The 27,744-nt window shown below is 38.3% G+C and overlaps 1 protein-coding gene across 1 annotated transcript; it reads right to left on the reverse strand.

The window, feature by feature from the left end:
• Window positions 1–27,102, reverse strand: LOC134674756 (AP-1 complex subunit beta-1). The gene is made up of 18 exons (XM_063532887.1): window positions 27,051–27,102; window positions 26,673–26,858; window positions 26,370–26,540; window positions 24,445–24,642; window positions 24,016–24,133; window positions 22,846–23,036; window positions 15,983–16,165; window positions 15,035–15,217; window positions 14,234–14,428; window positions 12,300–12,392; window positions 8,568–8,689; window positions 7,616–7,806; window positions 7,274–7,368; window positions 6,006–6,110; window positions 5,078–5,231; window positions 4,427–4,544; window positions 2,773–2,899; window positions 1–942 (listed from the first exon to the last, which is right to left on the reverse strand). The coding sequence occupies exons 2-18, from the start codon at window positions 26,778–26,780 to the stop codon at window positions 541–543; spliced, it is 2,754 nt and encodes a 917-aa protein (XP_063388957.1). The 5' UTR covers window positions 26,781–26,858; window positions 27,051–27,102; the 3' UTR covers window positions 1–540.
• Window positions 27,103–27,744: the final 642 nt, after the last annotated feature.

The raw sequence follows: 27,744 nt of genomic DNA on the forward strand, positions 1-27,744 counted from the left end.
TTAACATAATTATTTATTTATAGCCATTACACGGCATAATTCTCCCGGAGTCTTCCATCCCACTCGCCCCGATATACTCGCATATCATTTCATATAATCTAATAAAGTTTCTAACTTTTCTCTTCGTAATATTCTCCCGAATACACTATTAGGCGAAACTCGTTCAAAAAGCTAGAATCTAATAAACATTCATACACTAATGGAATTTACAATCGTATAAAGTCTATAACTTAAGAATACTATAATAATAGGGGTTTTCAGGAAAAATGGTACCATTTACTTTTTTTTAAACCATCAATTTTTGGGTTATTTAGACTCAGAATCACGAGTAAAGTGTCCCCAGTTTTTCATACAAATTTTGGGTGTCAGTTTTGTAACGGTCCATACAAAAAGTATGTGAAAATGCGTTACGAAACTGTCATTTTTTTCGGGACAAATCTATTCTGAGTAGAAATAACCCAAAAGTTGCGATAATCGAAAGAAACTAAATGGTACACCTTTAAGTGAAAATGCCCTAACACGTCTTAACATGGAACGAGATTACGATTTGATGATAGCTTCGTACGCTTGGAATATGCAAGATGCCACTTCGACAGTCCGCGACTTCAAGCTGAGCGTCGCTTCCGGGTTCCCTGGTTGTAATTTCAGTTCAAGTAAAACCCAGATGTTGTTAGTCAGTTTGAGTGATTGGTAGAGCATGTCCTGTCCTTCCACGTTGCGTTTGGCGATGGTGAAGACGTTGTTGAGGGTCATCTTGTGCGCGATGGAGTCGGCGGTGCCGACGACGCCGGAGAGGGAATGCTGGAGCTCGTTGGCGGCGGGGATCTCCTTCCAGGTGGTGAGGAAGACCCGCTTGTCGAGCTGGCCGTCCTCGGTGAAGAGGATGTGCGCCGGCATCAGGCACGCGAAGTAGAACACGTCCACGTTGTTCTTTATCGCCACCTGCAATGTATGTGGAATTAGTATAATTTCATTGATTTAGTTATATACTGGGTCAAGCAAATCTTGTCAGTAGCAAACGGCGGCAAATTTGAAAAATCGCGGGTTAGCAACACTGTGTTCTAATAATTCGAAAATCGCGTGTCATCTGTGTTTTATCTGTGGAATGTGGATCGCGAATGACAGCCATCATCTTGTTTGTTTACAAATGGTTTACAATGTTTACATTCTGAATCGATTCTATTTCAAGAGATATTTCTGCTGTGTTCACCATTAAATACCAATATATTAAATAAGACTGTGCTTAATTAAAGCTAAGGTGCCTACAGTGCCAACTGAGAAATCTAATAAAATATGAAAATCCAGTATGACATCTACCTGCTGAAGCAATGATTTTATTCATACATTCTTGTTTAACGGCATAGTCCACTTACAATTTTATTTTGAGATCTTCAAATTAGTTAATCATTTTTATCAACATCACACACTGCTTTTAAATCGTCCGTCCATACGTATTAATAACAATTTCAAACATTTTCATTAGAGAATCCGCGAGTGACAATTTGAATTGACGTACGTGACAAGGCGCGCTCAGCGGAAAAAAAAGTTTTGTTTCGATGTACATTGTACATTGCTGCTTTTCTTAGCGCAATACTACTCTTTGAGTGTTGCCCTACTTTAGTTTGCTTTACATTGCTACTGACAAGATTTGCTTGACGCACTTTAGTTAGTTTTTTTTAGAATCAGAAATAAGGTAAACAATCTTGATTTGTCTATTAATTTAAAAACACATTTTAAAAATAAGTTACGGCAAATATGTAACAATTATGAATCTAATACGATCATTTATATTCCGCTGCTTTCATAAGTCATAGTTTTTTTTTTTAACAAGCGTTTTTCAATTAAAAGACATGTCAAGATCGCTTACCATCTTGCAAGTTCTTTCTAATGCTAAAAAAACGAACTATAATTCGTTTAATTACCTAACTACCTATCTTATTTATTATCGTACTAATTTCAGTAAGATTTGTCTAGTTGCGTAGTAAATTGGTCAAAAAAGGTTTGATTCTAAGCCGCTGCTTGGTTTGTATCAAATACTACAGATACTTTTTTTTACATAAGTTGATCAATATTTTTAAAAGGGTTTTCATATACAACAATAAACGTTAATTACAATTAAAAAAAAAGACAAATAGCAGGTTAACTGGCCTTATGAATAGGGTTAGGGATATATTCGCCTAAATTTCGGAGCGAGGCAGCCGCGTAGATTGTAAATGTATTACGCATCTTCATGCTTGGTTGCCTGTGTAACTCGTGCAGAGAGTAAAAAAAAGAGGAACGTGGCCAGTGTTCCCACTGTGCTGGCTAGGCCAGATAGTGTTCGGATATGATACCTGCAGGCTAGGTAGTGGTCGGGTATGTTACCTGCAGGCTAGTTAGTGGTCGGGTACGATATTAGCAGGCTAGGTAGAGGTCGGGTATGGTACCTGCAGGCTAGGTAGTGTTCGGGTATGGTGCCTGCAGACTAGGGGTCGGCAGTGGCGTGCAGTGCATACAAAAAAAGGTAGGCACTAGGGTAGGCAGTCCATACAAAATGACCAAAAAAAAAGTTGCCGATTTTTATAGTTTGCGTTACATTCCTTCAAGAATGACTCTTCTAGAGCCCGATTTAAGTCTTATCTCCACTGCACGCCACTGGGGGTCGGGTATGGTGCCTGCAGGCTAGGTAGTGGCCGGGTGTGTTACCCGCAGGCTAGGTAGTGGCCGGGTATGTTACCCGCAGGCCAGGTAGTGGCCGGGTATGGTACCCGCAGGCCAGGTAGGATACGGTACCTGCAGGTTGTTGAGCGGCTCCATGCGCTGCACGGGGCCGGTGGTGGCGAGGGGGAGCGGCGCCTCGGCGCTGGCGCCGGCCGCCAGCGCGCCCACGGCCAGGCTGCCCGCCGGGAACACGCCGAAACTACAAAACGGATACACTCTTAATATCAAGTTTTAAAATTGCGATATAGTTTTTTATCTACACACATATCATAAACTGTCTATGATGCCTTCAAAATTCGTAAATAATGGCCCACATTACGATAAACTGTTTTGTTACAGCAAATTTCTTATCTGTGAAAATGTGGTAATAGCTTCATTACTATATCAAAATCGATTTGGTAATGCATTTCAAATTTCGAACATCTCTGAAAAAAAAAGCAATTTGATTTGACCCCTATTCTAATATCAGTTGAGATGACGTTTTATTCGAAATCAAATGACAATTGCATACAATATTGACAAATCTCGCATGTAAGTTGGTATCGGACGATATGGTAATCGACCCCGACTCTAGTTTGTCTCTGAATTAAAAAAAACTACGGATGCGTGACGTGAGTGAAAAAAGTTTTCATTTGCCGCCATTTGACGTACAGTTTATCTTTTAATTAGTTTATAAGTAAAAAATAATTTATTTTGTTGTTTTTAAAGGAACTATAACAAAAGTTTCGTGTAAAATGTGCGATAAATATATTTCGGAGACACCATCTCATATCCGCGAGTTCCGCCAGAGAGCAAAGTCGGTTGTAATATGAAGTTAGTGAATATATCATAGAAAGTTTATAAAGCAGTGTATGTAACTGTACATAATTAGGCATTAAAACACTCGTGTGATACTATTATGAAACTCATTTCATTCGTTTCATAAACCCACACTCGTATTTTAATGCCTTTCATTATGTAACAGTCACATAAACTACTATTATGCAACCGTTGTTTAAGAGAGATCAATAGAGAGAGGCGTGAATAACAATTTGAGGCGAAGCCGAAAATTGTTAATAAAGACGCCACGAGTAATTTTTGACTCAGTTAAACAACGTTGCATACAATACTTTTTCTACGTCAAATCACTTACTTTGAAATAAAATTATAAATTTAACGAATATTTTTCATTCAAGAAATAGCAATGAATGAAGGGTACGGGCGGAAAAAGAATGAATGAAATAAAAAATAAAACATGTTAGGGTTCACTCTTCTATCAAAGATGACAATTAAAATTAGGTTTTAAGTGGTGATTACACGAAGTATCGTAAAAGTGCTAAAAAGATACTGCGTGTATGCACAAATACTTTTTTTGGGAATAGACTAAAGACTATAAAATAAGGGTTTAAAGGTATATGCACAACCCTTTAAATGACAAATAAAAGTACGGGAGTTGAAAAAGTTTATAAAACAGGCGCAATGGAGTATAAACTCAGAGGCTGTCACTCACATTGAGCACATTTTAATCACAGGACCTGTACACTTTTGTTCTCGCATATTCGTGTATGTAGCTAGAAAAGGTGAAAGCGTCGATTGTTGCAAAATCAGCGCTCTAATTCGGTTTTACTTGCTACACTTGTGCAGATCACATGGATTTCTTAGGCGGACGGCTCACGTTTAGATTGATATTTTTCGAGAAAGTTAAGATATAATAAGAGATTGTTATAAGTTAATTATTATAAATTACCTGTTCTTGTTGAGCTGTATGGCGAACCCGCTCATGGCCTGCATGGCCTTGTTGGTGAAGGTCATCTCCAGGCGCGGCTGCCCGCCCTGTCGGCTGAACGTGCCCCAGATCTCCAGACCTACAAGCAAAGGAGGTAGTTATTTTTATTTGAGTTGATTGATAGAAACAGAAATAGATTGAAGAAAACAGGTCAATTTCATGCAACTCCATCACCGTCAAATTCTCAATCGGCCTTGGCTGATTTTGGCCTAGGGAGCAAACTCAGATCCAGTAATCAAATTGGTTGATGTCTCGCTCAAGGTGTGCCGCGAATTCCGTTGTTATGAATATGAATATACCTTAGTACAGTCACCGGCAATAATATGTTACTCTTCGAAGGCCGCAAAAATATCTGACACGATCTTATTCACATATTTTTGCGGCATTCGAAGAGTAACATATTAATGCAGGTGACTGTACCATACCATACTTTTTTCCTTTTTTTCTGTTTTAATTGCTTTGTACTATTCCTTTAGAGATTTGTGTGGACTATTCCTTTAGAGATTGACAACTTTATTCTAGGTTCTTGAGCGATTGGTTAATTTAGTGACATTTCTTGACACGAGGCAGTTTCGTGAATGTAACTCCAGCTCATGCGGTAAGTACTGGTACCTTTCCCCTTGTCGGCGGGCAGCCAGCAGGTCTTGGGCGGCACGTAGGAGGCGGGCGCGGCGGCGCCGAAGATGTCGCCCAGCAGCCCCGTGCTGCCCCCCACCCCCACCCCTCCCACACCCCCCACCGCCGCCGGCTCCGGACCACCGCCCAACTGACACAACAAACAACACAACAATTCACAAAAAATATTACGACTGGGACAGGGAACCAAAAATATTTAAAAATTATAAAATCAATGCAATAATATTCGATTCCGATTTTTTAAATAAATTACAGACATTGCGAAATTCAAATCGTACTAAAAAGAAAATATTTCAGAGCTAAAATAATTAATATAAATTATTAAATATCAGTGATTTAGGGAGAAACGAGGTTTATCAAAAAGACAGGGGAGGCCTTTGCCCAGCAGTGGGACACTATACAGGCTACTAAGGGGTCATCCATTAATTACGTCACACGTTTAGGGGGAGGGAGGGGGTCAAGAAAATGTGGCATGGGGGAGGGGGGAGACACAAACTTTGCGACGTCACTTTAACTTCATCAGTAACCGAAAATTTATTTAAATTATTTAGTTCGCTGTACATTTAAATAACAAGTTTTTAAAACGAAAATAGTTTTTAATCGTTTAATTTTCTTTCCTAAGCAGTTTTGGGTTATAAAATTACTAATATTTATATCGTCAAAAATATTTTGATAAAATATTAATAATACTTAGGTACTTACTTAATTCGATTTGGCGATTTCGTAGAAAAAATGTGACGTCACACTAGGGGGGGAGGGGTTTGCCAAATGTGACCAAGTGTGACAAGGGGGAGGGGTCAAAAAACCTAGAAATTGGTGTGACGTAATTAATGGATGACCCCTAAAAAAAAACAAAAAGATAAATAATAAAAAGTATAAAGATAGGCTGATAAAAACTAGTTACTAGAACGTCCAGGCCGCCGGCCAGCAGGTCCAGGCTGGAGGCCGGCGCGGCGGGCGCGGGCGGCGCGCCGATGTCCATGGACAGCAGGTCGCCGATCAGCGACTCCTGCCGAACAGAATACTCATTTAGATACGATACAAGTGCGAAAAGTAGCAAATTCGCAACGAAATTAAAGCACGACCGAAGGGAGGGCACTAGTGCGGGAAAATAACACCATATGTACTGTAAATACCACTTTTCCTCATCATAATACTTTTCACAACTCGAGAAAAGACAGGCCTTTACAAGATAGCATATAAGTACTTGACGAATTTCAATCGATACCATTGTGATCCGAATGGCCTAGTTACCTAGTAGTTATGGTCTCATTATCTTCCTTCAGTTCCTCTAATTTCTTGATCATTACTTCATCAATCAAATTGAATGGTTTTAATATTCCTTGAGAAAGTAATTTTGACATTTGTGATATGAGGTCCTGCAAATATGGACATAGCTATATTTAAAAAAACCGGTCAAGTGCGAGTCGCATTCGCGTTCCAAGGGTTCCGTACATTACTCAATTTTTAACAATGAATTTTTTATATGTGAAACGCGAGTCAATTGCCTTTAAAAAACCCGTAGGGGTCGGATCAAAAACTAAGTAATTAGTCCGATTCACGCTTGACTACATATTTCTAATAGGTTTTCCTGTCATCTATAGGTAAAGATCTATTTTATGTATTTAGACTGAGTAGTTTCAGAGATAAAGGGGGGGAGGAATGGTAATTTTATGCCTATTTTCTTGAATTACTTCTAAACTGTTTATTTTAAAATTATAAAAAAAATATATTTGTGATTCTCACATTGAGCTCTTTCATTTGATATGTAACGCGATATAGTTTGAAAAACTTTATTTTTTAATTTTCTCATTTACCCCCCTAAAGTGGCCCCAATGTTCAAAATTCATTTGTTTACTTACATGTCCGTCTTTGGGTCACAAACTTACATATGTGTACCAAATTTCAACATAATTGGTCCAGTAGTTTCGGAGAAAACAGGCTGTGACAGACAGACAGACAGACGCACGAGTGATCCTATAAGGGTTCCGTTTTTTCCTTTTGAGGTACGGAACCCTAAAAAGTTTGTGCTGGGTACCTATGCTGTTATAATGTTGGTTTTTTAGGTCATTATTTTTTGACTTTGGTAAAAAAAAGTTTTTAAAAAAGTTGGTAAATTAAAAAAAATATAATTGAGAAATACTTTAATACTCCCAAATAAAAGTGTGTTACCTGGTTGGGGATGACGGTGGCCTGCGGCGCGTGCGCCTCGGCCGGCTCGGCCGCGCCGCGCGCCGGCAGCGACTTGCGCACGCCCGCGCCGCGACCTGCGCACACACATATCGCTATTAACAGCCATACGAACACGACTTGCTCCTTCAACTAAACTCTATTTTATATTAGACACAAAAATGACGGTTCGATAGTACAATTTGCCTGGTTTCGCACTAATACAGGCAGTCGAGTTAAGCAATTTAGTTAATATATGAACCATTCGGACTGTCATTTTAGTACCTGGAATTAAAAACAATTATCCCAGTTAGTTACTTTCTCTCCCATAGTGACGTAGCTTACCCTCAACAAATGCCGTAGGTGGCTTGTGGTACACAGACGCGAGCGAGCTGATGTGGCAGATGAGCTCATCCAGCAGCGTCGGCTCCAGGAGATCTGTCTCCTCGGAGATGAGGGGTTTGTCTGCAAGCACTACTTCTTTGGCGGCCGCGGGGTCCGTGGAGAGCAGGCGCCAGTAGATGAAGCCGCGGTCCCTGGTGACACATTGATATGTTGATTTGATTCTTTGTGATGGGAAAATAGACTCTAAGATACGTTGATAAGACATAAACTACACCAGGCACAACATAATTTAAGACGAAATAACAGTTCTCTGCCGCGAGTTATACTGCCCATATATTTCTAACTGTATAAAATTCCACAAGGTGGACATCGTGTAGTACAAAACACAAGCGTGAAAGACCACCATGGCCATTTACTCCTGACGGAAATGCATTTGAGTGAAAACCAAGGTTTGTCAAGACACATCGTGCTAAATGAAACGTTTTAGAAGAAAGTTCATATTAACCTCTCGATTCCTACAAACGTGATATTCCATTGGATGAAAGTTACTTCTGAGTCCCACAGACATGATATTGCATTTGCGATTTATTACAAAATGCATAATAAGTCCAAATCTCTAGATTGTCGATAACTGGAACTCGGGGAATTAAATACAGTATGTTTCTGACCATGGGGCTTTAAATCCAGGGCTTGATTTTACTCGCTAAACTGAGCTACTTTTATTATGGGATAAACCCTAAAAATCGGGGAATTTTTTTTGGCTTTTCCATAGAAAACGTCGACATCTGATCTTGGCTGATCAGAAAATCAGAATGTATGAAATAAAAAAATAAAATCGGGATTTCGGGGTTGGTGCCATAATAAAAGTAGCTCAGTTTAGCGAGTAGAATCGAGCCCTGTATTTAAAGCCCCATGGTCAGACACACCCTGTATAGTTCAGGTTCTATGTTACCTCAAGTCGGGGTTGTCGGAGTCCTGCGTGGCAAGGCTGAGCACATGCTGCACCAACTCTTGTGTGTCTGCTGGCCGCTTCAGGAACAGTTTCACCACCGCCGTCAGCAGTTGCAGTTGGACCTGTCAACATCGGAATCTTGGTAAATCTTAGTGACATGAAAAAGCGATTAGACCAAGGCTGCTATTTAACTGATCACCAGATTTAATAAAATTTAATACCAAAAAAATCTACTTTACCACCCTAAAATAATGAATGATCACCAAAATTATAACACCATTTTAATGAGAAATGATTACCAATTTTAATACATTTTACTATCCTATTAAAGGAAATGACACCAATTTAATCATTATTAACCCAAAAATTGTAAATAATTACCAAATTTCAAACCCCAATTTAATGTCAATTGATAACCAAATTTTTACATCGTGCTATCCTATTAAATAAAATGACACCAAAATAATCATTGTAAACCCAAAAATAGTAAATGACCACCAAAATTAGAACTCCATTTTAATGTAAAATTATAACCAAATTTTTAAATCTTGCTATCCTATTAAAGCAAAGCAAAATTTTCTAGTAAATGCTACTAGTTTCTGTATGGGTTGCAGTTCAAACCTAACCTAACCCACTTTTCTAGTAACATTTCGTTTCTGTAAGGTTAGTAGCATTTCTTATCTGGAAGGGTCGCAGTTCAAACCTAACCTAACCCACTTTTCTAGGAGAATTTCGTTTCTGTGTGGGTCGGAGTTCAAACCTAACCTAACCCACTTTTCTAGTAGCATTTCGTTTCTGTAAGGGTCACAGTTCAAACCTAACCTAACCAGTGAACGCATATATTTAGTATGGAAACCGCCTTTAGGAACATTACCGTTCAAATTCTCGGGCCCAATTAGCACACATACACAATTACGCCTACATTCAAATAAGACGACGCGCTTACAGAGCCTGTAATCAAAGCTGGTAAACGAAATAATAGTCGTCTTTATTATACTAATGGTACATAGCTAAGTGTAGATGAAATGCATATAATGTCAATAACTACCAATCAGCGACATTAATCCGCTAATAACCTTCTTGCTGTACGTACTGGCCGCTGAGAGTTCGCGGCTCATATTTGATTAGAATATGACTTGGACAGGGATAGGTTTATGCCATACATTGAAGAACCAGTCAAATAATTCACGTATAATAATTTAATGCAGATTAAAAGATAACTAGTTAAAATGTTGTTATGAAATGACAGACTAACTCAACATAAGTAAATATATCATTGTTGTATAAATGTATTCCGCTATAATAAGTATTTTGTATATTTTAGTATCAATTTGTATGGCAGTGCGAAGTTACGTTCAAGTATAGTCTGTCCGTTTTTCTAAGATAAAGTAAGTAAATGTATGGCGAACTTGATCTTAGAAATCGGACTGGCTATACAGTCTGCACAATTTACATGGGTACACGAATCGGGTCAAAAATATTAAAACAGGCGGAGCACAATAAATCCCCACTTCCAGTTCCAATGGAAATATTTTATATGTATATAGCCGGTCAAGCAAGTTTGTCATTAGAAAAAAAAGTGCAAAATTAAAATTTTGTATGGGACCACAGCCATTCGCGCGCTTACATTTTCTAAATTTGCCGCTCTTTTCTACTGACGGAAATGGCTTGAGAGAGAACCTACATATATGTGACAGTAGACGTAGGGGGTGGATTCAAATGATCAACATTTTCAGATAATGTGTGTATTTGTTAAATTAATCCAGTGAAAGCGCGATAGAAAAAAATGTATCTACATATAGGAGACCGGGTATGATTATCTCACGGGTATATCTCGTGAATAGAACATATTCTAGATATCTTGACAGGCATCCACTCAATTTCATGTCTCTCTAATTGGACAGCTTTTTCCATAGTTCTCTGCGAATAGCATCTTGTGCGAATCTGAATGGAAAGTAATGTAAAATGACAATACCAAATTTGATTATTAATTTGAAATAACTAGGTAGTTTTTTTATAGCTCCATCTCATGAAATAAAAAAGGAAAATACAAATCTGTAAGAAGGAATTTATTACTACATTTATAATTATATAGAAAATACCTAAACTAAACACAAGTTAATAAAATCGTCTACTTTATTTGGCATAACACCATCCCTATTATCCTCGCAATTTAAAAAGTCGTATGTTGTTATGAAAGTCGTATGCAGTTGTTACGTTTTAGCCTAGCACGGTAGTATTGAAAATAAATCGTCATGTTTATTCCAAATTTTACTGAAGTTATCTGTTTACTACAAGTGAAAAGTGATTCCACTGTCCTTAGTATGAACTAAAATAACTTCTGCACCACTTCACGACACATGAAGACATTTTTAATTACAAAAAAACGTTGTTTTTATAAATCAATTTAGCCATCCGTCACTGACTGTCATCTCGGTCGAACTGAACTTGCGAATCAAACAGTTTGTAAGCACCGCCTACAATCGAATAGTTTACGTTGGGTCATAACTGAGCGGACAGAATACTTCCATGTATATCAGTTCGCTGAACCTAACCCACTTTTCTAGTAGCATTTCGTTTCTGTAAGGGTCGCAGTTCAAACCTAACCTAACTCACTTTTCTAGTAGCATTTCGTTTCTGTAAGGGTCACAGTTCAAACCTAACCTAACCCACTTTTCTAGTAGCATTTCGTTTCTGTAAGGGTCGCAGTTCAAACCTAACCTAACCCACTTTTCTTGTAGCATTTCTTTTCTGTAAGGGTCGCAGTTCAAACCTAACCTAACCCAATTTTCTAGTAGCAATTCGTTTCTGTAAGGGTCGCAGTGTTAACCTAGCCTAGCCCACTTAACTGATAGCAGTACAAACCTAACCTAACATACTTTTCTAGTAGCATTTCAGTATGCCTACTTAAGTTATGCGGTGCGGGGTACGGGGGTTGAGCGGGAGGGGCTAGTAATTTTGGCATCATTTTACTTTATTTGGTAATATGTATAAATTTTTTGGTATCATAGTGGTTTATTTAGGTGAAAATATCGCATTTATTTGGTCTTCAAGATTTGGTGATCATTAATGATTTTTGGTAATCATTCAATATATTTGGTATTCGAATACAATTTGAAGTGCAGTCGTAATTAAAATGGTGGTACATTTGTAATTTAAGGCCTTATTTTTTTGGTGTTCAGAATTTTTTTTTGGTAAGCATGATTTTTTTATTTAGGGTACCAAAGTATTTTTTGGTGGTCATTATATTTGTAGCCTTAGACCAATATCATATTAGACAACCTAATTTGAGCCATGAATTATGTATTCACATCGATCAGGCCGGTCGACGAAGAGTCATAGCACGCCTAGATTTGAAGCTAGTAACAGCAGTTTTAGGTCATATTCTAATAAAATTACACAGCCGGTTCAATCTGTGATGTCAATTTGTAAAATAAACAATCTGTATTTGGTGGAGAGTCGTTAGTAATGTGGCTGTGCTTGATATGATGATACGTAACGTGTCGAACTGTCGACGGCTCCTTTTGGGTCCGCACGGCTACTGTCTTCTGTTCGGATATCTTCACGCCCGGTCGGTTCCGTCCGACTATAATCATCAACGGCAGAGTGAATAACGTATCTAGGGTTTAGCTATACGGAACGGCACGAATACTTGTAACCGTACATTGTAAACGTGTAAACACCACGTAAGTAGACCCAAAAACAAATACACGACACTGAAATGAAGTATACCTGCGCGTTCTCGTCGTGGAAGCCCTCTAGGAAGGAGTCGAGCAGCTCGTCGGCGTTGTCGATGCGCTCCGCGTACTCTCCCACGATCCAAACCTGCAACAATAATCTATTAATTCAGAACATTTAAACGTTCCATGGAGATTAGCCCCGCTGCCACAAATCATCCTCCACGTTTTTAGATGCTCATGATATATAGTTCGTTTTTTTTAGTATTAGAAAGAAGTTGCAAGAAGGTAAGCGATCTTGACATCAATTTTAATTGAAAAACGCTTTTTAAAAATCAAAAACTATTAATTACGAAAGCAGAAGAACATAAATGATCGTATTAGATTCATAATTGTTACATATTTGCCGTATCTTATTTTTAAAATGTGTCTTTCAATTAAAAGACACATCAAGATTGTTTACCTTATTTCTAATGCTAAAAAAAACGAAGTATAGTGCGACATAAAACAGTCGAAATTAAATAAAATGGAATAGCCTAAACTCGAATTTTTGATGGAATAAAGGATGACTCACGCTACATCGGGTCGAGGCGTCCGACATGTCGTTTTCTATGACGGCTGATCGGTGAGCACGTGGTGCTTCTATAGAAAACGAAGTGCCGGAAGCTCCGGCCCGGCCCCGGCCGGGTCTATAATAGACGCCAAACGATCCGATAGGGTAATAAAACGAGCTGTCAACAAGGGGTCATCCATTAATTACGTCACACGAATTTCTAGGTTTTTTGACCCCCCCCCCCTCCTTGTCACACTTGGTCACTTTGGCAAACCCCTCCCCCCTAGTGTGACGTCACATTTTTTCTACGAAATCGCCAAATCGAATTAAGTACTTAGGTACTTACTAATATTATTAATATTTTATCAAAATATTTTTGACGATATAAATATTAGTAATTTTATAACCTAAAACTGCTTAAAAAAGAAAATTAAACGAATAAAAACGATTATCGTTTTAAAAACTTGTTATTTAAATGTACAGCGAATAAAATAATTTAAATAAATTTTCGGTTACTGATGAAGTTAAAGAGACGTCACAAATTCTGTGTCTCCCCCCTCCCCCATGTCACAATATGTCACATTTTCTTGACCCCCTCCCTCCCCCTAAACGTGTGATGTAATTAATGGATGACCCCCAAGGATGCGGCTAGAGTCGATATTGTTTATCGATGAATTACCTATATGCTTGCTCGATGAAACAGTATTATACATCTGCATTTATTATAGTACCGATGGCTTCGTTAATATTTTAGAACCGTCTGGTGATAATATTTACAAGATGACAGTGATACCGACAGTTCCGACGACGAAAACTATGTAAATTAAGTTTATTGTTTAAGTTTTAATTCATTGATATTTATTATGGTATTTATTACAAAGTTATAAATTATTAGCATATTTTTTTAATAAATGAATTCAATACTAACACAACCAGCGAATATAATCAGCGACACGCATCCCAACAAGCAGGTAGTAAAAGGGGCGGGGCCGGCCTAAAGATTTATGGCCTCATCGGAACGATTTTTAGGGTTCCGTACCCAAAGGGTAAAACGGGAACCTATTAATAAGACTTCGCTGTCCGTCCGTCCGTCCGTCCGTCCGTCTGTCTGTCACCAGGCTGTATCTCACGAACCGTGATAGCTAGACAGTTGAAATTTTCACAAATGATGTATTTTTGTTGCCGCTATAACAACAAATACTAAAAACAGAATAAAATAAAGATTTAAGTGGGGCTCCCATACAGCAAACGTGATTTTTGACCAAAGTTAAGCAACGTCGGGCGTGGTCAGTACTTGGATGGGTGACCGTTTTCTTTTTGCATTTTTTTCCGTTTTTTTTTTTGCTTTATGGTACGGAACCCTTCGTGCGCGAGTCCGACTCGCACTTGCCCGGTTTTTTGGCGTCTACAATAGCGTGAGTCTAACCCGCACTCACCATGGAAGCCCTGGCTTCAGGCTCGTCCAGCGTGTCGAGGTTCTCGCAGAGCGTGGAGATGATGCTCTCGTACTTGTTGGGGTACTTGCGGAAGATGTCCTTGATCACCACCACGGCCTCCTGCACCACGTAGTTCACCTTCGTCTGGATCAGCTCCAGCAGGGTCGACACGCAGCGCTCGGCTGACGGTTCCACCTGGCATTAAAAATGTAGTGTGAATTAGTTCTGACAATAAACGGTTAACTTATTTTTTTTCATTCTTCTGTTTATTTTATACTACGTCGGTGGGACGTAAGCATTCTGGTAATAAGTCACTGGAAATACGCGAACAGACCAAGTCTCTAGGGTGTTGTTCGCGAAGGCGAAGCGTAGGGCGAAGGTAATTCAGTGATGTAAGCTTAATGTTCTATTTTTTCTGCTATTGTTATCTGTACACGTTCGTACATGTTTTGTGATCGTTAATTATTTTACCTTGATGGCGCAGCGGCCGATGGCGCGCACGGTCTTGCGCACGAAGTCCACGTCCACCTCGGTGGCGTACTCCTTCAGCTCGCCCAGCACTTGCGCGATGTTCGCCTGCGACGCGAGCCGGATCATGATGTCTAGCTTCACTTATATCGGGTCGTTCTATTATACCTTGATGGCGCAGCGGCCGATGGCGCGCACGGCCTTGCGTACGAAGTCCACGTCCACCTCGGTGGCGTACTCCTTCAGCTCGCCCAGCACTTGCGCGATGTTCGCCTGCGACGCGAGCCGGATCATGATGTCTAGCTTCACTTATATCGGGTCGTTCTATTATACCTTGATGGCGCAGCGGCCGATGGCGCGCACGGCCTTGCGTACGAAGTCCACGTCCACCTCGGTGGCGTACTCCTTCAGCTCGCCCAGCACTTGCGCGATGTTCGCCTGCGACGCGAGCCGGATCATGATGTCCAGCTTTTCCAGCTTCACGTAGATCGGGTCGTTATATTTCACGAAGAACACCTGGGGACAAATAACATTGTAGAATTATTATTTTGAAATATGTGGATTTCTATTATGCTCCATGTGCATAAGGTCCCTTTAGGCATCGATCGCCACATATAATTAATTATGTTGTAGGTTTGGTTATTGTTGTAGGTCTCCCAAAGGGAGAGGCAAAATAAACGAATGAGGAATTAATTGGAAGTACGTACACAAATTACGCAACGCAAATATCCCTACAACATAAAGCGACTTCGGGCTCATTTAGACGGTGCGAGAACTCGCATGCGACTTTCATTACATTGCGTTATTTGATCGGTCGGCTGAATTGATGTAACCTCAACGGTCCGCCCTGTAACTAACATCGCTTGCGAATTCGCGCGCCCTCTAAATGAGCCCTTACGGTGGTCATGCACGGCCCTCGATCATGCGGAATTCGACGTAAAAGAATCTTAAAAAGCCCAGTTTCATAAATGTTGATGCCATTCGTCCCACATCTCTGCTATTTATTTATTTAAACTTTATTGCACAAAATACAAAAAATAATACAAATGGGCGACTTAAAGCCTAAAGGCACTCTCTACCTACCTACCTACCTCCCATCTACCTATCTACTTAGACTCCTTAATTCAAAAAATCTTTTTAATTTAAGATTAGTAGTTAAGTTTGTAAATATGCATGCTTTTCTATGGAATAAACAGATTATTTTTTTATTTTTACCAGGCTATGGAGCTCCTAAAGTCAAGATCGGTTAAAACGGAATATGACACTACTTTTATTTCTTACCTTCATTTCGTGTTTGAGTATGTCGGGCCGCTTCTGCACGACGAGGTTGATGTTGCGGAGCGCCACGTACTGCACCTCGGGCTCCGCCGACAGCAGCGTGACGAGCGGCGGCGCCAGCTTGCGGGACAGTGTGCTCACCAGCTCCGTGTCCTCCGATACCATCTCCATCAACTTCATCAGGACCTGGAAGGAGAATGGGGTGTTTGACTACTAGTCAAATCAGCTTCTTTTTTCGAACTGCCAAAACGGTTAACTATATGTTACTATGAAATTTATGTGAAACACTAGCATATAGTGCGTCAAGCTAATCTTGTCAGTAGCAATGTAAAGCAAACTAAAGTAGGGCAACACTCAAAGAGTAGTATTGCGCTAAGAAAAGCAGCAATGTACAATGTACATCGAACCTAAACTTTTTTTTCCGCTGAGCGCGCCCGTCAATTCAAATTGTCACTCGCGGATTCTCTATTGAAAATGTTTGAAATTGTTATTAATAGGTATGGACAGACAATTTAAAAGCGGTGTGTGATGTTGATAAAAATGATTAACTAATTTGAAGATCTCAAAATAAAATTAGAAGTGGACTATGCCGTTAAACAAGAATGTATGAATAAAATCATTGCTTCAGCAGGTAGATGTCCTACTACTGGATTTTAATATTTTATTAGATTTCTCAGTTGCCACCGTAGGCATTGTAGGCATCTTAGCTTTGATTAAGCACAATCTTATTTAATAAATTGGTATTTAATGGTGACACAGCAGAAATATCTCTTGAAATAGAATCGATTCAGAATGTAAACAAAGATGATGGCTGTCATTCGCGATCCATATTCCATAGATAAAGCACAGATGACACGCGATTTTCGAATTATTCGAACACAGTGTTGCTAACCCGCGATTTTTCAAATTTGCCGCCGTTTGCTACTGACAAGATTTGCTTGACCCAGTATATGTAATATATTATATTCTTACAGTCAAATTACCTACTATTTATAGTTTTATACGGGGGTTAAAAAAATAACTGCTCTCTAGGTTTCTCTAATAAACTTCTGGTGCTTATTTCATGCATGGTGTAAAGTATTTTATTTTAAATACAGCATACTCGTACAGTCAAATACCCTATTGTTTTGAAAATGTATATACTTAGGGATTGGTTTGTCTAAAGATTTTAGTATGGGCAAAAAGAATTTAGACTAGAGGAGTATTGTCATAGTAAATTATGTAGTCAGTACATTTACTACCATCTTTCGACACAAATGATTAAAACACGCGTTCAGCGCCGTGAGCAACTTAAGACTGCATCGAGCAAAATCAGCGAAAAAGGCAGTCACCGTTTAGTCGCTAGCGTTCACATCTCTTGATAAAAAAAATTATAATAAATGTCATTAATATCCCAAAGAGTGTGTTTACAACGAATCACCCTTGAAAATCTGAAATGTTTTACAATATAATAAATACACTTATGCAAAGTTGTACCTAAAACGTGATGAACGAGTGTCAGCGTTTAGTAAAATTTGTATAAAAAAATCGATGCTCATGCTATAAAATCGAGTGATTTCGAAAGCCAGATAACTGGACTACAACGAATCAGGCTTTTCCTATTTTTCCTCTTAAAGGCTACAGTGAAATTCAATCGTAAACGTAAACTTTCGTATAATTTCCATACATCCGCCATATCTGTCAAATTCTCCTTCTCCTCAGATGCCCGCTGTGGGCCGTTGGAAGCGGACGCGTACTTCTTTTTTCCAAGTTGACAGTTCGATTTGGCATATATATTGACAGAAATTCATGTCCGTATACGAATGATGATACCAGTGAAAAACTGTGTTCAAAATTAATAGGGTAAATAAATAACGTCACACGGAGATCTAGAGTCATTAAAATTTCGATTTATTTTTATTCACGAGTCATAATACTTAAAAAATATGACAAACTATTTAATAAAATATATTAATACAACCAAATCAGTATAATTAGCTTCTTCCTAATTCACTTAAAATGAAAAAAGTTTGAAGATTTGTTATTTCTTATTGGAATAAATTTTCATTGTGCTGGTATTCATATTACGTCATTTTAAAAACATATATGACATAATGTCAATATACTAGATAAACAATTTATCAACAAAATTCTTCACATTTTAGCCTAAACAATATAAACTATTAAAATTTTATTTATGAAGACGAAGCAATGTTGTTCACATAATTTCAGCAATAAAATTCTTAGTTTCAACCAGTTTTGTTGCTATTCTAAGATCTATCATGTGCTTTGAAAGTTAATGCAATGATATATCATCAAGAAATTGAAATCAAGACTCGACCTGCAGTTTCAGCGGGTTTTTGTGGCTATATCATCAGTTGAAAGAACGATATTTAAAGCCAGTGGCATCGCAGTGGTCTGGTTTACGAGTACCTATATTGGTTTCATGTGACGATGTTTATATAAATGTATCTATCAAACAACAACGTGCTTTTATTTCATTGATATTCGGTGCAAAACGATAACTCAGTAACGAAATAAAATTATCAGAAATGAATTTGGGTTTTTTCAGTGAACGTTTATATTTATGAAGTCGTTTATGAGGTCTTATGTCTTATCGGCGTGGCTTTGGCCTTTGGACATTTTTGTAATGCTTTGTAATAAGGTAGGTGAGGTATCTAAATCCCTAATTGTAATAGCTTTTTTTGAATGAATTACAATTTAATTATTTAAATAAAAAAGTGGTCCACAAACATACACATCCGCTTGGTCCGCTAAAATAATTTAAGTGCCCTACATAATAGGTATATTTAAGATTAACAATCAGTAAACATCATTAATTACGCTCAAATGCTTATGTTTCAGTACAAATTGGGTGAAATATTTCCGACATAAAACCTAAAGGTAAAAGTACAATTTGCTAAGTAAACTGTCAATCTAGATTAATTATAATAGAAAGAGTCTTATAAGTTAGCTTACTGAAGATTTTGAACAACAAATAGGTACTAAATAAAATACAATTTGTTTTTCCATGACTCATTTAGGCCGTATTTTACTATAGACCATTTTAAATCTAAGATGAAATTAATTCATGATAAAAGCTAATAAGGCCCGGTAGTATTTTCTGTTATTCTTGAACTTGTACTATGACTAATTGTAAGAAGGCCCACTGTCAGTGCCAGTAACAAGGCCCGGTTCCGAACCAACATGGTATGTTTTTTTTATAAAATGGATTTTTCAAAAGCTGTATTAAGAAACATGAACTAACTAACTAACTATTTTGGCTCAGCGATCCAAAGAGAGTCTTGGCCTCCGAAACGAGAGCGTGCCACCTGTCCCGCTCCTGCGCAACTTCCTGCCAGTTACTGACGCGAAGCTGAAGTAGATCCGCCGCCACACTGTCTTCCCAGCGATACCTGGGCCGACCCACCGGACGGCTACCAGTCGGACGTCCCAAGAACGCCTACTTGACAGCCCGATCCTCTCCCATTCAGAGTAGGTGACCGAACCAGCGAAGTCTGTGCGCTTTCGTTTCGCCGATGATATTGGGTTCGGCCACTAACTCCTCGATCTCGGCATTTTTCCAGATCCTCCAGGTGCCGTTATCTCTCTGAATAGGTCCCAGGATCTTGCGATAAACTTTTCTCTCTGCTACCAGGAGCTGACCTTCTTCTTTTAGTGTTAGGGACCAGGCCTCACAGCCATACATTAGGATAGGCCGTATAACGGTTTTATATATCCGTAACTTTGTATGTTTGCTGAGAAGCCCGGACACCAACACTTTGTGGAGGGCTGCACTGCACCGCAGGGCGTTTTGGATGCGTATTTTGATCTCCTCCTCTCTGGTGTTTGTGTCGGTAACAGTAACAGCAACAGTAGCAGTGTAAGAAACATGAACAAATGAGAAATATATATTGAATTGGTTTGGTCATAATATCCTGATTATTAATAAAACTATTTCAGTTAATATAAAGGTGGGCCTTATATGCCTCACCTGACCTTATTCGTTCACATTTAGATCCTATAACTATATTTGGTCACTTTGGCCGTCACTATCTATTTGATGCCGATTGTACTAACAATTAAAAGTACAGCTCATATGTACTTTTACCTGTACTGAAACTTAAGCATTTGAGCGTAATTAATAATGTTCACTGATTATTAACATTACGTGTTAAAGAACTGTGTCCCGATTTGGGCCATGGTGCGTCCATTAATGAATCGCATACTAACGGATAGAGGTTTACGAGTACATTCACAGAAAAATGATTATAGGCAACCCAATACTAGTGGCTTAGTTGCCGTTTAATGATTCTGAATCTGAAGATTCTTCTTGGATACTGTCAAATCTTATAAAATATGTCACCCATTTCTGTTCATGGAGGTTTTATTAGTTGTGTTAGATGCCTTGCATACCGTTATTACCAAATAATGGGCTGATAAGGCCCGGTAGCAACGAGATCGTACCGTATACCAAAAATAAGGGAAGAGGGGAAATGGTCGGCTCCCCGGTCCAATCTATGCTATATTTCTTCATGCTCTTAGCAACTAGGGCAAGTTATATATCATTTTTGTATAATCTAGGGACGAGGAATTCAGTTTTTAAATAATCGTTATAGGTATGTATAACGATTCATACAAATAAACTGATTTTTGCACAATAAATGAATATTATATGTATTTTTTTACAATCACAGTGTGGTGATTTGTACTAAATAAAAAAATTGTTAAATTTTGCTCATTTATTCTCCATTCTAAAAAGTATCACTATAAAATAGGCACTCATATATTTTTTCTGAATAATAATTGTGGCACCGCACGTGGCAAGTCAAACATTAAATATTGAAATAAAATTAAATAAAATAATCATCTGGCATTTGAAAAGTGTGAATACAATGTTTTTATATTTTACAGATAAATTACAGGTGATAATTTTACAAATGAAATGAGTTTCTGCCACCAGTGCCACCCTATTATAAAGCCTTAGAGGATATAACCAACGGAGACGCCATGTCTAAAATTTTCGGTACAAAATAGTCTGCCGTTTTTTGCGGGGGAGGGGCACATCAAATGTATAGGTACGTCAAGTCAGCCAAACGTCAGTCCATACATATGGTTGACATGTGGTTGACCATTGGCCGCCTATTTTCGACAGAGGGGAACGCCTGTTAATGGCGGCTCCATTGTTAATTACTCCGAGTATAAAGCAGTAGACTTTTTTAATAATAAGGTATGCCCACCAAATACGCTCATAAGAACGATATATTCTATCGATATAGGCTATGAACTATCTAATGATATACAGGGTGTAATCGTTAAGTGTAGTCAGGCTATAATTCCGTAAATATAACAGATATCAGAAAATTTCGAATTGATATAGAGAGCGCGTAATCCAATGAGTAAAATACATTAATATTTTTATTCATAAAAGCAGAAATATCCCAAACATTAACTTTAAACCCTCCCTAACTCCTAAATATTTAGTACGATGACTCACCCCTCAAAGAACGTTGGTGTCGTAAGAGATAAAACTGCTTGAGATTATTATTTAATAAACGGTAGTTTTATTATTCTATTACAGTTTACTATCGCAAATAATGAATCTCAAGCAGTTTTGTCTCTTAGGACACCGACGTTCTTTGAGGGGTGAGTCGTCGTACTAAATGTATGGGAGGGTTTGAAGTTAATGTTTGAGATATTTCTACTTTTATTTAAAAAAAGTTATAAATGTAATTTTACTCATTGGGTAACGCACTTTTGATATCAATTTGAAGTTTTCTGATATCTGTTATATTTACGGAATTATAGCCTGGCTACACTTAACGATTACACACTGTATAAGTTACTTCAGGACGCGCCATGGACCAGAACCCATACTATCCGGGACACAGTTCTTTAATATTATGTAGGGCTAAAAAGGCCCTCTGTCAGTGCGGGTGACAAGGCCCGGTCCTGGGCCTTATTGAACGTATGAGATGAAATCATCATCATCATTTCGGCCTATATACGTCCCACTGCTGAGCACAGGCCTCGTCTCATGCGCGAGAGGGCTTGGGCTATAGTCCCCACGCTAGCCCAATGCGGATTGGGATGAAATGAGATGAAATAGTACATTTATATATTTTAATATAGGTAATTATGAGTTATTTGATTTCCCAATAAGTTTTAAGTAAGCATCACTTACTGACTTACAAAAGTATAAGTGTAGTACCTGAATTTTATTAGATGTTTTTAAAGCTTTATTATTAACAGAGCTTTAAAAATTAAGTTATAAGTGAAATTAAATAAGCGTCTTTAGTTGTAAAAAAATATGTTACAAGACCTATAAGTAATAAAGGGATAATTTTAGATATAGTCCACTTTTTTCGAGTAGATAGATGAGATGATTTCTTATATTTTTAATAATAAAACTCCTAGGTTTAATTCGGTCTGTCTAAAAACCGCATACCTACCATTGCCCACCACCACACTGTTAACTGACAGTCCGTAAACCTTATTACAAAAGGCATAAGGTCCACCGATGGACAGTTAAGAGCGTCGCCGTTTTGAACCTATCTTAATACAAAAGTCAACAACGAAAATAATTAATTACCTAATACGTCACATACCTATGACATGACATGAACAAACAAGGAAAGCTATATATAAAAAAGTGTTTTTTCTCTGTCTTCTCACAAAGGAAAGCTGTGACAGTTTGAATTCCTCAAAGAAGGTTAGTAGTTAACACTAAACTCGAAGCAGCACCTTTAAAAAAACATTAGGGGTCACTGACCTGTCCCAGTAAATTGAGGTAGTGTGCGTGAGCTGCGTTTGTGTGTGAAATGGGGTAATTTGACAGAATCTGAAAATTTGCCCTCCTCTACGCCCTCTTAAGGTTAATGGCTGACCTTGACGGCGGACAGCACAACGGCCGCGTTGGCGTGCGCGAGGCGCGGAGTGATGCGCTCGCAGATGGAGTGCGCCTCGCGCGAGTCGCGCGGCGAGTAGTTGCTGAGCGCGTCCAGGATGAACACTTGGCCCCACTCGGTGCACTCGTTCAGCGCCGTGAGCAACTTGTTGATAGTTGGCGCGTTCATCTCTGCAACGATGAACAAAATTAGATTTCGTTCACCGACGTTTCGACACAGAGTGAGTTAATATGAGCTCAAAACGCGATAGTTTCATATATTATAAAATTTGTTTGTCTCACGGGAGATCACCCTTCAGTACAAGTTTTGGGCACTTGCAAGAAATTCAAATTTCTCAAAAAAAATCAAAACCTCGGTAAGAAATTCAAATTTAATCCTGCAAGTAGGGCTCGAGGGCTCTTTCACAGGTAAGCTTAATGTAAATGCAACTAGTCTAAAAATACAAGAAGTGAGTTTAGAGACTCTAGAGCCATTTATACCAAGATTAAAAAATATAAACACAGACAGCTGCCCGTAAACTTCGCGGGGACTAGACCCAAAAATTTATAAATAAATAAAAAAACACGGGTGATCTCTCTTTCATGACTGGCAAAAGTGTGCCAATAGCTGGGTCGACACACGCGCACGCCGCTTCGGCCGAGGCACGTCGACACAGGTCGTTTTGTGCGCGAGGATTTTTTTTCTATATGAATGGGCTTACTCACGGCCACAGACTAGCCGAGGCGTAGACGTGGCCTACGATGCCTCGCGCGTATGCTCGCTCTGTGTGGACCCAGCTGGCCAGTGGATGAGTAAAAGTGGCTAACTAGACTAACTTCTTGTATTTTTAGAGTAGTCGGATTTGACCCATAAATGTAATTGCCCTGGCAGACCCTATGGTATTTAACTACTAGTCAAATCAGTTTCTTTTGTCGGACTGTCAAAACGATTTTGCTACTATGGAATTTGTATGAAACACTAGCATGTGACGTCACAATCAAATTACTTACTCTTTGTAGTTCGGGGTTTAAAATAGAAAATTGTGTCTAAAAATAACTGCTGTCTACGTTTCTCTATTCATTTTCTGGTGCTTTATTTTATGCATTGTGTAAAATAATTTATTTCAAATACCCTATTGCAATTAAAAACACAAATCCATCCAGTGCTTACCGACTAGTGGATGTCCAGAGACGCTGGCCTCGTTGATCTCGGAGAGAGCGGCGACGGCGTTGGCCACCACCATGGGGTTGGAGTCACTCAGCAGGTCCTTTAGCTGGTCCAGGAAGCCCTGCCAACAACATTTAGTTGTTTAGATAGCCAGAAGCGCTATCATGGTCGCATTTTTATCATTTGTCATGCCATGCGTCACTTCCTTACTTACATATTTGTTAGAACATGACAAATGATAAAGAGCCGACCATCTTAGCCCTACAGATTACAACTTATTCGTAATTTAAATAGGGCATAACGGAAATAAGAGCGGAAAGGGTATGTCCACAGGTGAATATTATAACCATAGAGTTATTTGACAGCACCATCTCTCTTAACTTAGTCAACTTTTCACATTAAGATCGTGTAAGCACAATCAAAAATAACTACCTGATCTTCCACCATGCTTGATGATATGTCGTACAGTTTAGCAACGCACACGGCTGCTGTCTTCCTTACATACGGGTCTTCATCTTTCAAGCACTTCCGCAGCGGTTCGCACAGATACTCCGTGATTTTGTCCACTCGGATGCAACCCATGGTCCGTACAGCCAGAGCTCTTATGAGCGGGTTGGAGTCTTCGCAATCCTGGAGATGTTTCAACATAGTTTGTATTTTGTATTGGGTGTAAAAAAAAGAAAGCAATACAATGAATTATATGGAAGCAACTGACAATAAGCGCACAGTAGAAACCTGCTATACTTGCTACTCTACTTTCAGGTTTATTTGATTTGGTCATGGTTAAAGTTAAATAATATAAAAATTTGGAGTGAATATTTACTGTACTATTTTGTTACCAAGTAAATATTATTTAATAACAAAATAGTATGAGTGGAAATGAATAGATCAGCGGTCGGCAACCTTTTAGCAGCCAAGGGCCAAATAGTAGTTAACGGAGGTGACGCGGGCCGTACTTTGTTAATATTTATGACTTTATGAGACATTGTTGTTTGTCACTATTACATACAAAATAGCCAAGGCGGCTCTCGGGCCGCAAGTGCCAGGTTCACGAGCCGCATGCGGCCCGCGGGCCGCAGGTTGCCGACCGCTGGAATAGATGATAGATAAAAGTATATAGTTTAACCCTTTAGTTAGTGCATTAAACACCAGCTACGGAAGATATAAAAGTACTGAGTCCCAAATCAAGTGTTGATTATACTGTTTTAATATTTTTCCCCTTTTTATCATACCCAGGCTAAAAATAAAGAATGGTCACATACCACTGTCCCATCAATAAAACTGACAAGCACAAGTAGAAAGACAGAGTTAAAAACTGTTGAATCTATTTCATGTTAACAAATGTGTTTTTTTTTTTATTAGTGAAATCACTTGCTATCACCAAACCCACTCATTGAATAGCATGAGCGGAGATAAGGACATAGTTTCAAGTAACAGAATAGAGGGTTCTACTGTATGAATTAATACAGGATTATTGTAGCCAATGTGCGTCTAATCTGGATGAGGCATGGTATTATATATTCTTAGTACATACTTTAGCATATTACACTGGTATATATCTCACTGTGTTTACATTTGAATGTAGATTTACACATCCACTAGTGATGGGCTTAATTCAGAAAATAAATAGTTTATATATCATGCAATCTTAACACTTTCACAACCGGGAAAAAAACGGCGTACTACCCCTGAAACCGGTCGTCTATATCTGCGTACAAAACAACCCGCTGGGCGGGTTGTCCGGCATCTGAGCAAACATTACGAGTGCCCACCAGGCGGGTTCTCGGTAGTCAAAGTGTTAAATATCTATTACATGCAGGGTTTAATTTTACATGGATAAAAATAATATTAAAAATGCTTTTAAGTAAATTAGTTACTGTGTGCTAAGTAATTCATGTTAGTTCTTGTTAGGGAGATTTAATGTGTAAATCTACAAGTTGATGAGTCGATTGGTTTTTGGATCATTTGTTTACCTTAACAAGCTGGTATGTTGGTAGATCCTTCCACCCATCATAATATGGTACAGTAGACATTAAAACGATAAAAAAGACAAGTCACACACACACAAATAACTACACTAAGCGTAGTTATTCATTAATGAAATTTGTCTTAATATTATACATCTTCCATTTGATTGAATTGTGTAAAAGCCCAACACTGAAACTCCCATGCTCCAATATTATAAAAAGATGAATTTACTATATTACTATAAAAGATTTTTCGGAAAATATTAATAATTTTCAACCATGCAAATCAAATTTAAAGTTAGAAAAAGCAGAATCAGTTACAGGATTTCCAATTAACTCATTACAGAATTCCAAATAGTTAAATTAAGATAAGTGACAATGGAAACATACCTTGACGAAGGTGTTAACTGCCATGATGGCCATATCTGGCTGTGACTTGGCGTAGTTCATGAGATACAAGTAGACCAACTTTTTTAGCTCCAGATTATCTGTTTGCATGCAGTTGACGACGTCAGGGAACAGCGCAGAGACATCTTTACCGACTGTCATGGACGCAATGACCTGAAACATCCGAAATAAATAAGACCCTTGCCCTTGCATGTAACTTTGGAAAAATAGAGATAAATCCATTAGTAGGCCTTGCAATATGAATTTCGTGCAAGGTAAGTGGTAATTACAAATATTTTACAGTACCTTTTTGACAGCCTCCTTCTTTTTCTCCTTTTTATCGCTGTTGAGTTCCGACTTTAATTCGAATATCTCCCCCTTTTTCGTGGTGGTAAAATACTTCGAGTCGGTCATTTTGATGCTTATTAACCTAATTGATGTATCAGAAGCACCGAAATTTGATGTATAAACTAATTATTCCTTGCCCTGAACCTGAAAAATCGATAGTTTGCACTGTATTGGAATGACACATACAATGTTTCAAAACACAACATGTAATTACTAAAATAACTTATTTTTCTTATTCGGAACAAAGTAAAGTCAATATTAATGCAAAATTTACAATAATATTACCAATAAATAGAAAAATAATGCACAAAATATACAATAATCTCGACAACGTACGTTTGACACGACGAGGGGCGTTTCCACAGATTAGAAAATTTCATCTTGACATTTGATTTGTCATCGATTCCGTAGCTGTCATTTTTAGGTAAGCCATTCACTATCAAATAAGTGTAGTTCGGAGCTGGATCGAACTTGGTTGTATCATGTTGAGGCCAAAGAGTAGTATAATATACATACATATATAGAGTCGGGCAAGTGTTATTTTAAACAAACAACAAACTTCTATGAAATTATGACTTATAAATAACACTTGCACTGCGTGGGCTATCAAATCCGCTGCAGACTTTTCTTGGTCCGACTCTATATATATAATATATATAGTTGAGGCTCATGTTGAAAAGTTTTAACCACAGGTTTTATAAGTCGTCGTCCGTGGCCTAAAAGCGCTTCAACAACAACCTACTTAGTACAACGAATTCAATCGATCAAATGCTGCATTGCAATTTTGATGCAATGTATATTTCACCACACCAGCTCGGAAAGGCTTACTTTGCACTTCAAAAACTGATAGCAAATTTGCATTTAATTCACATGTGAGGCAAAGTAATCAAATGCAAATTTTGTGTTGTTTTCTTGTTTGGTGGTAGAATTGACTTTTAAATGATGATTTTGGATGATAAATATTTCATAACATTCATTTGGATCTGATTTGGTTTGCTTTTGTTTGATATTTTACATTTAATATTTGCGT

This window comes from Cydia fagiglandana, chromosome 20 (assembly GCF_963556715.1).
Source record: "Cydia fagiglandana chromosome 20, ilCydFagi1.1, whole genome shotgun sequence".
Classification (NCBI taxonomy): Eukaryota; Metazoa; Arthropoda; class Insecta; order Lepidoptera; family Tortricidae; genus Cydia; species Cydia fagiglandana.

Bases quoted from the DNA above. Each gene is read 5' to 3' on its own strand.
- LOC134674756 (XM_063532887.1), bottom strand. From the start codon at position 26,780: ATGACCGACTCGAAGTATTTTACCACCACGAAAAAGGGGGAGATATTC. The intron at 26,541-26,672 runs GTACTGTAAAAT...CGGATGTTTCAG, and splicing joins AGAAGGAGGCTGTCAAAAAG to GTCATTGCGTCCATGACAGT. The intron at 14,429-15,034 runs GTATAATAGAAC...TTTTAATGCCAG, and splicing joins TCGGCCGCTGCGCCATCAAG to GTGGAACCGTCAGCCGAGCG.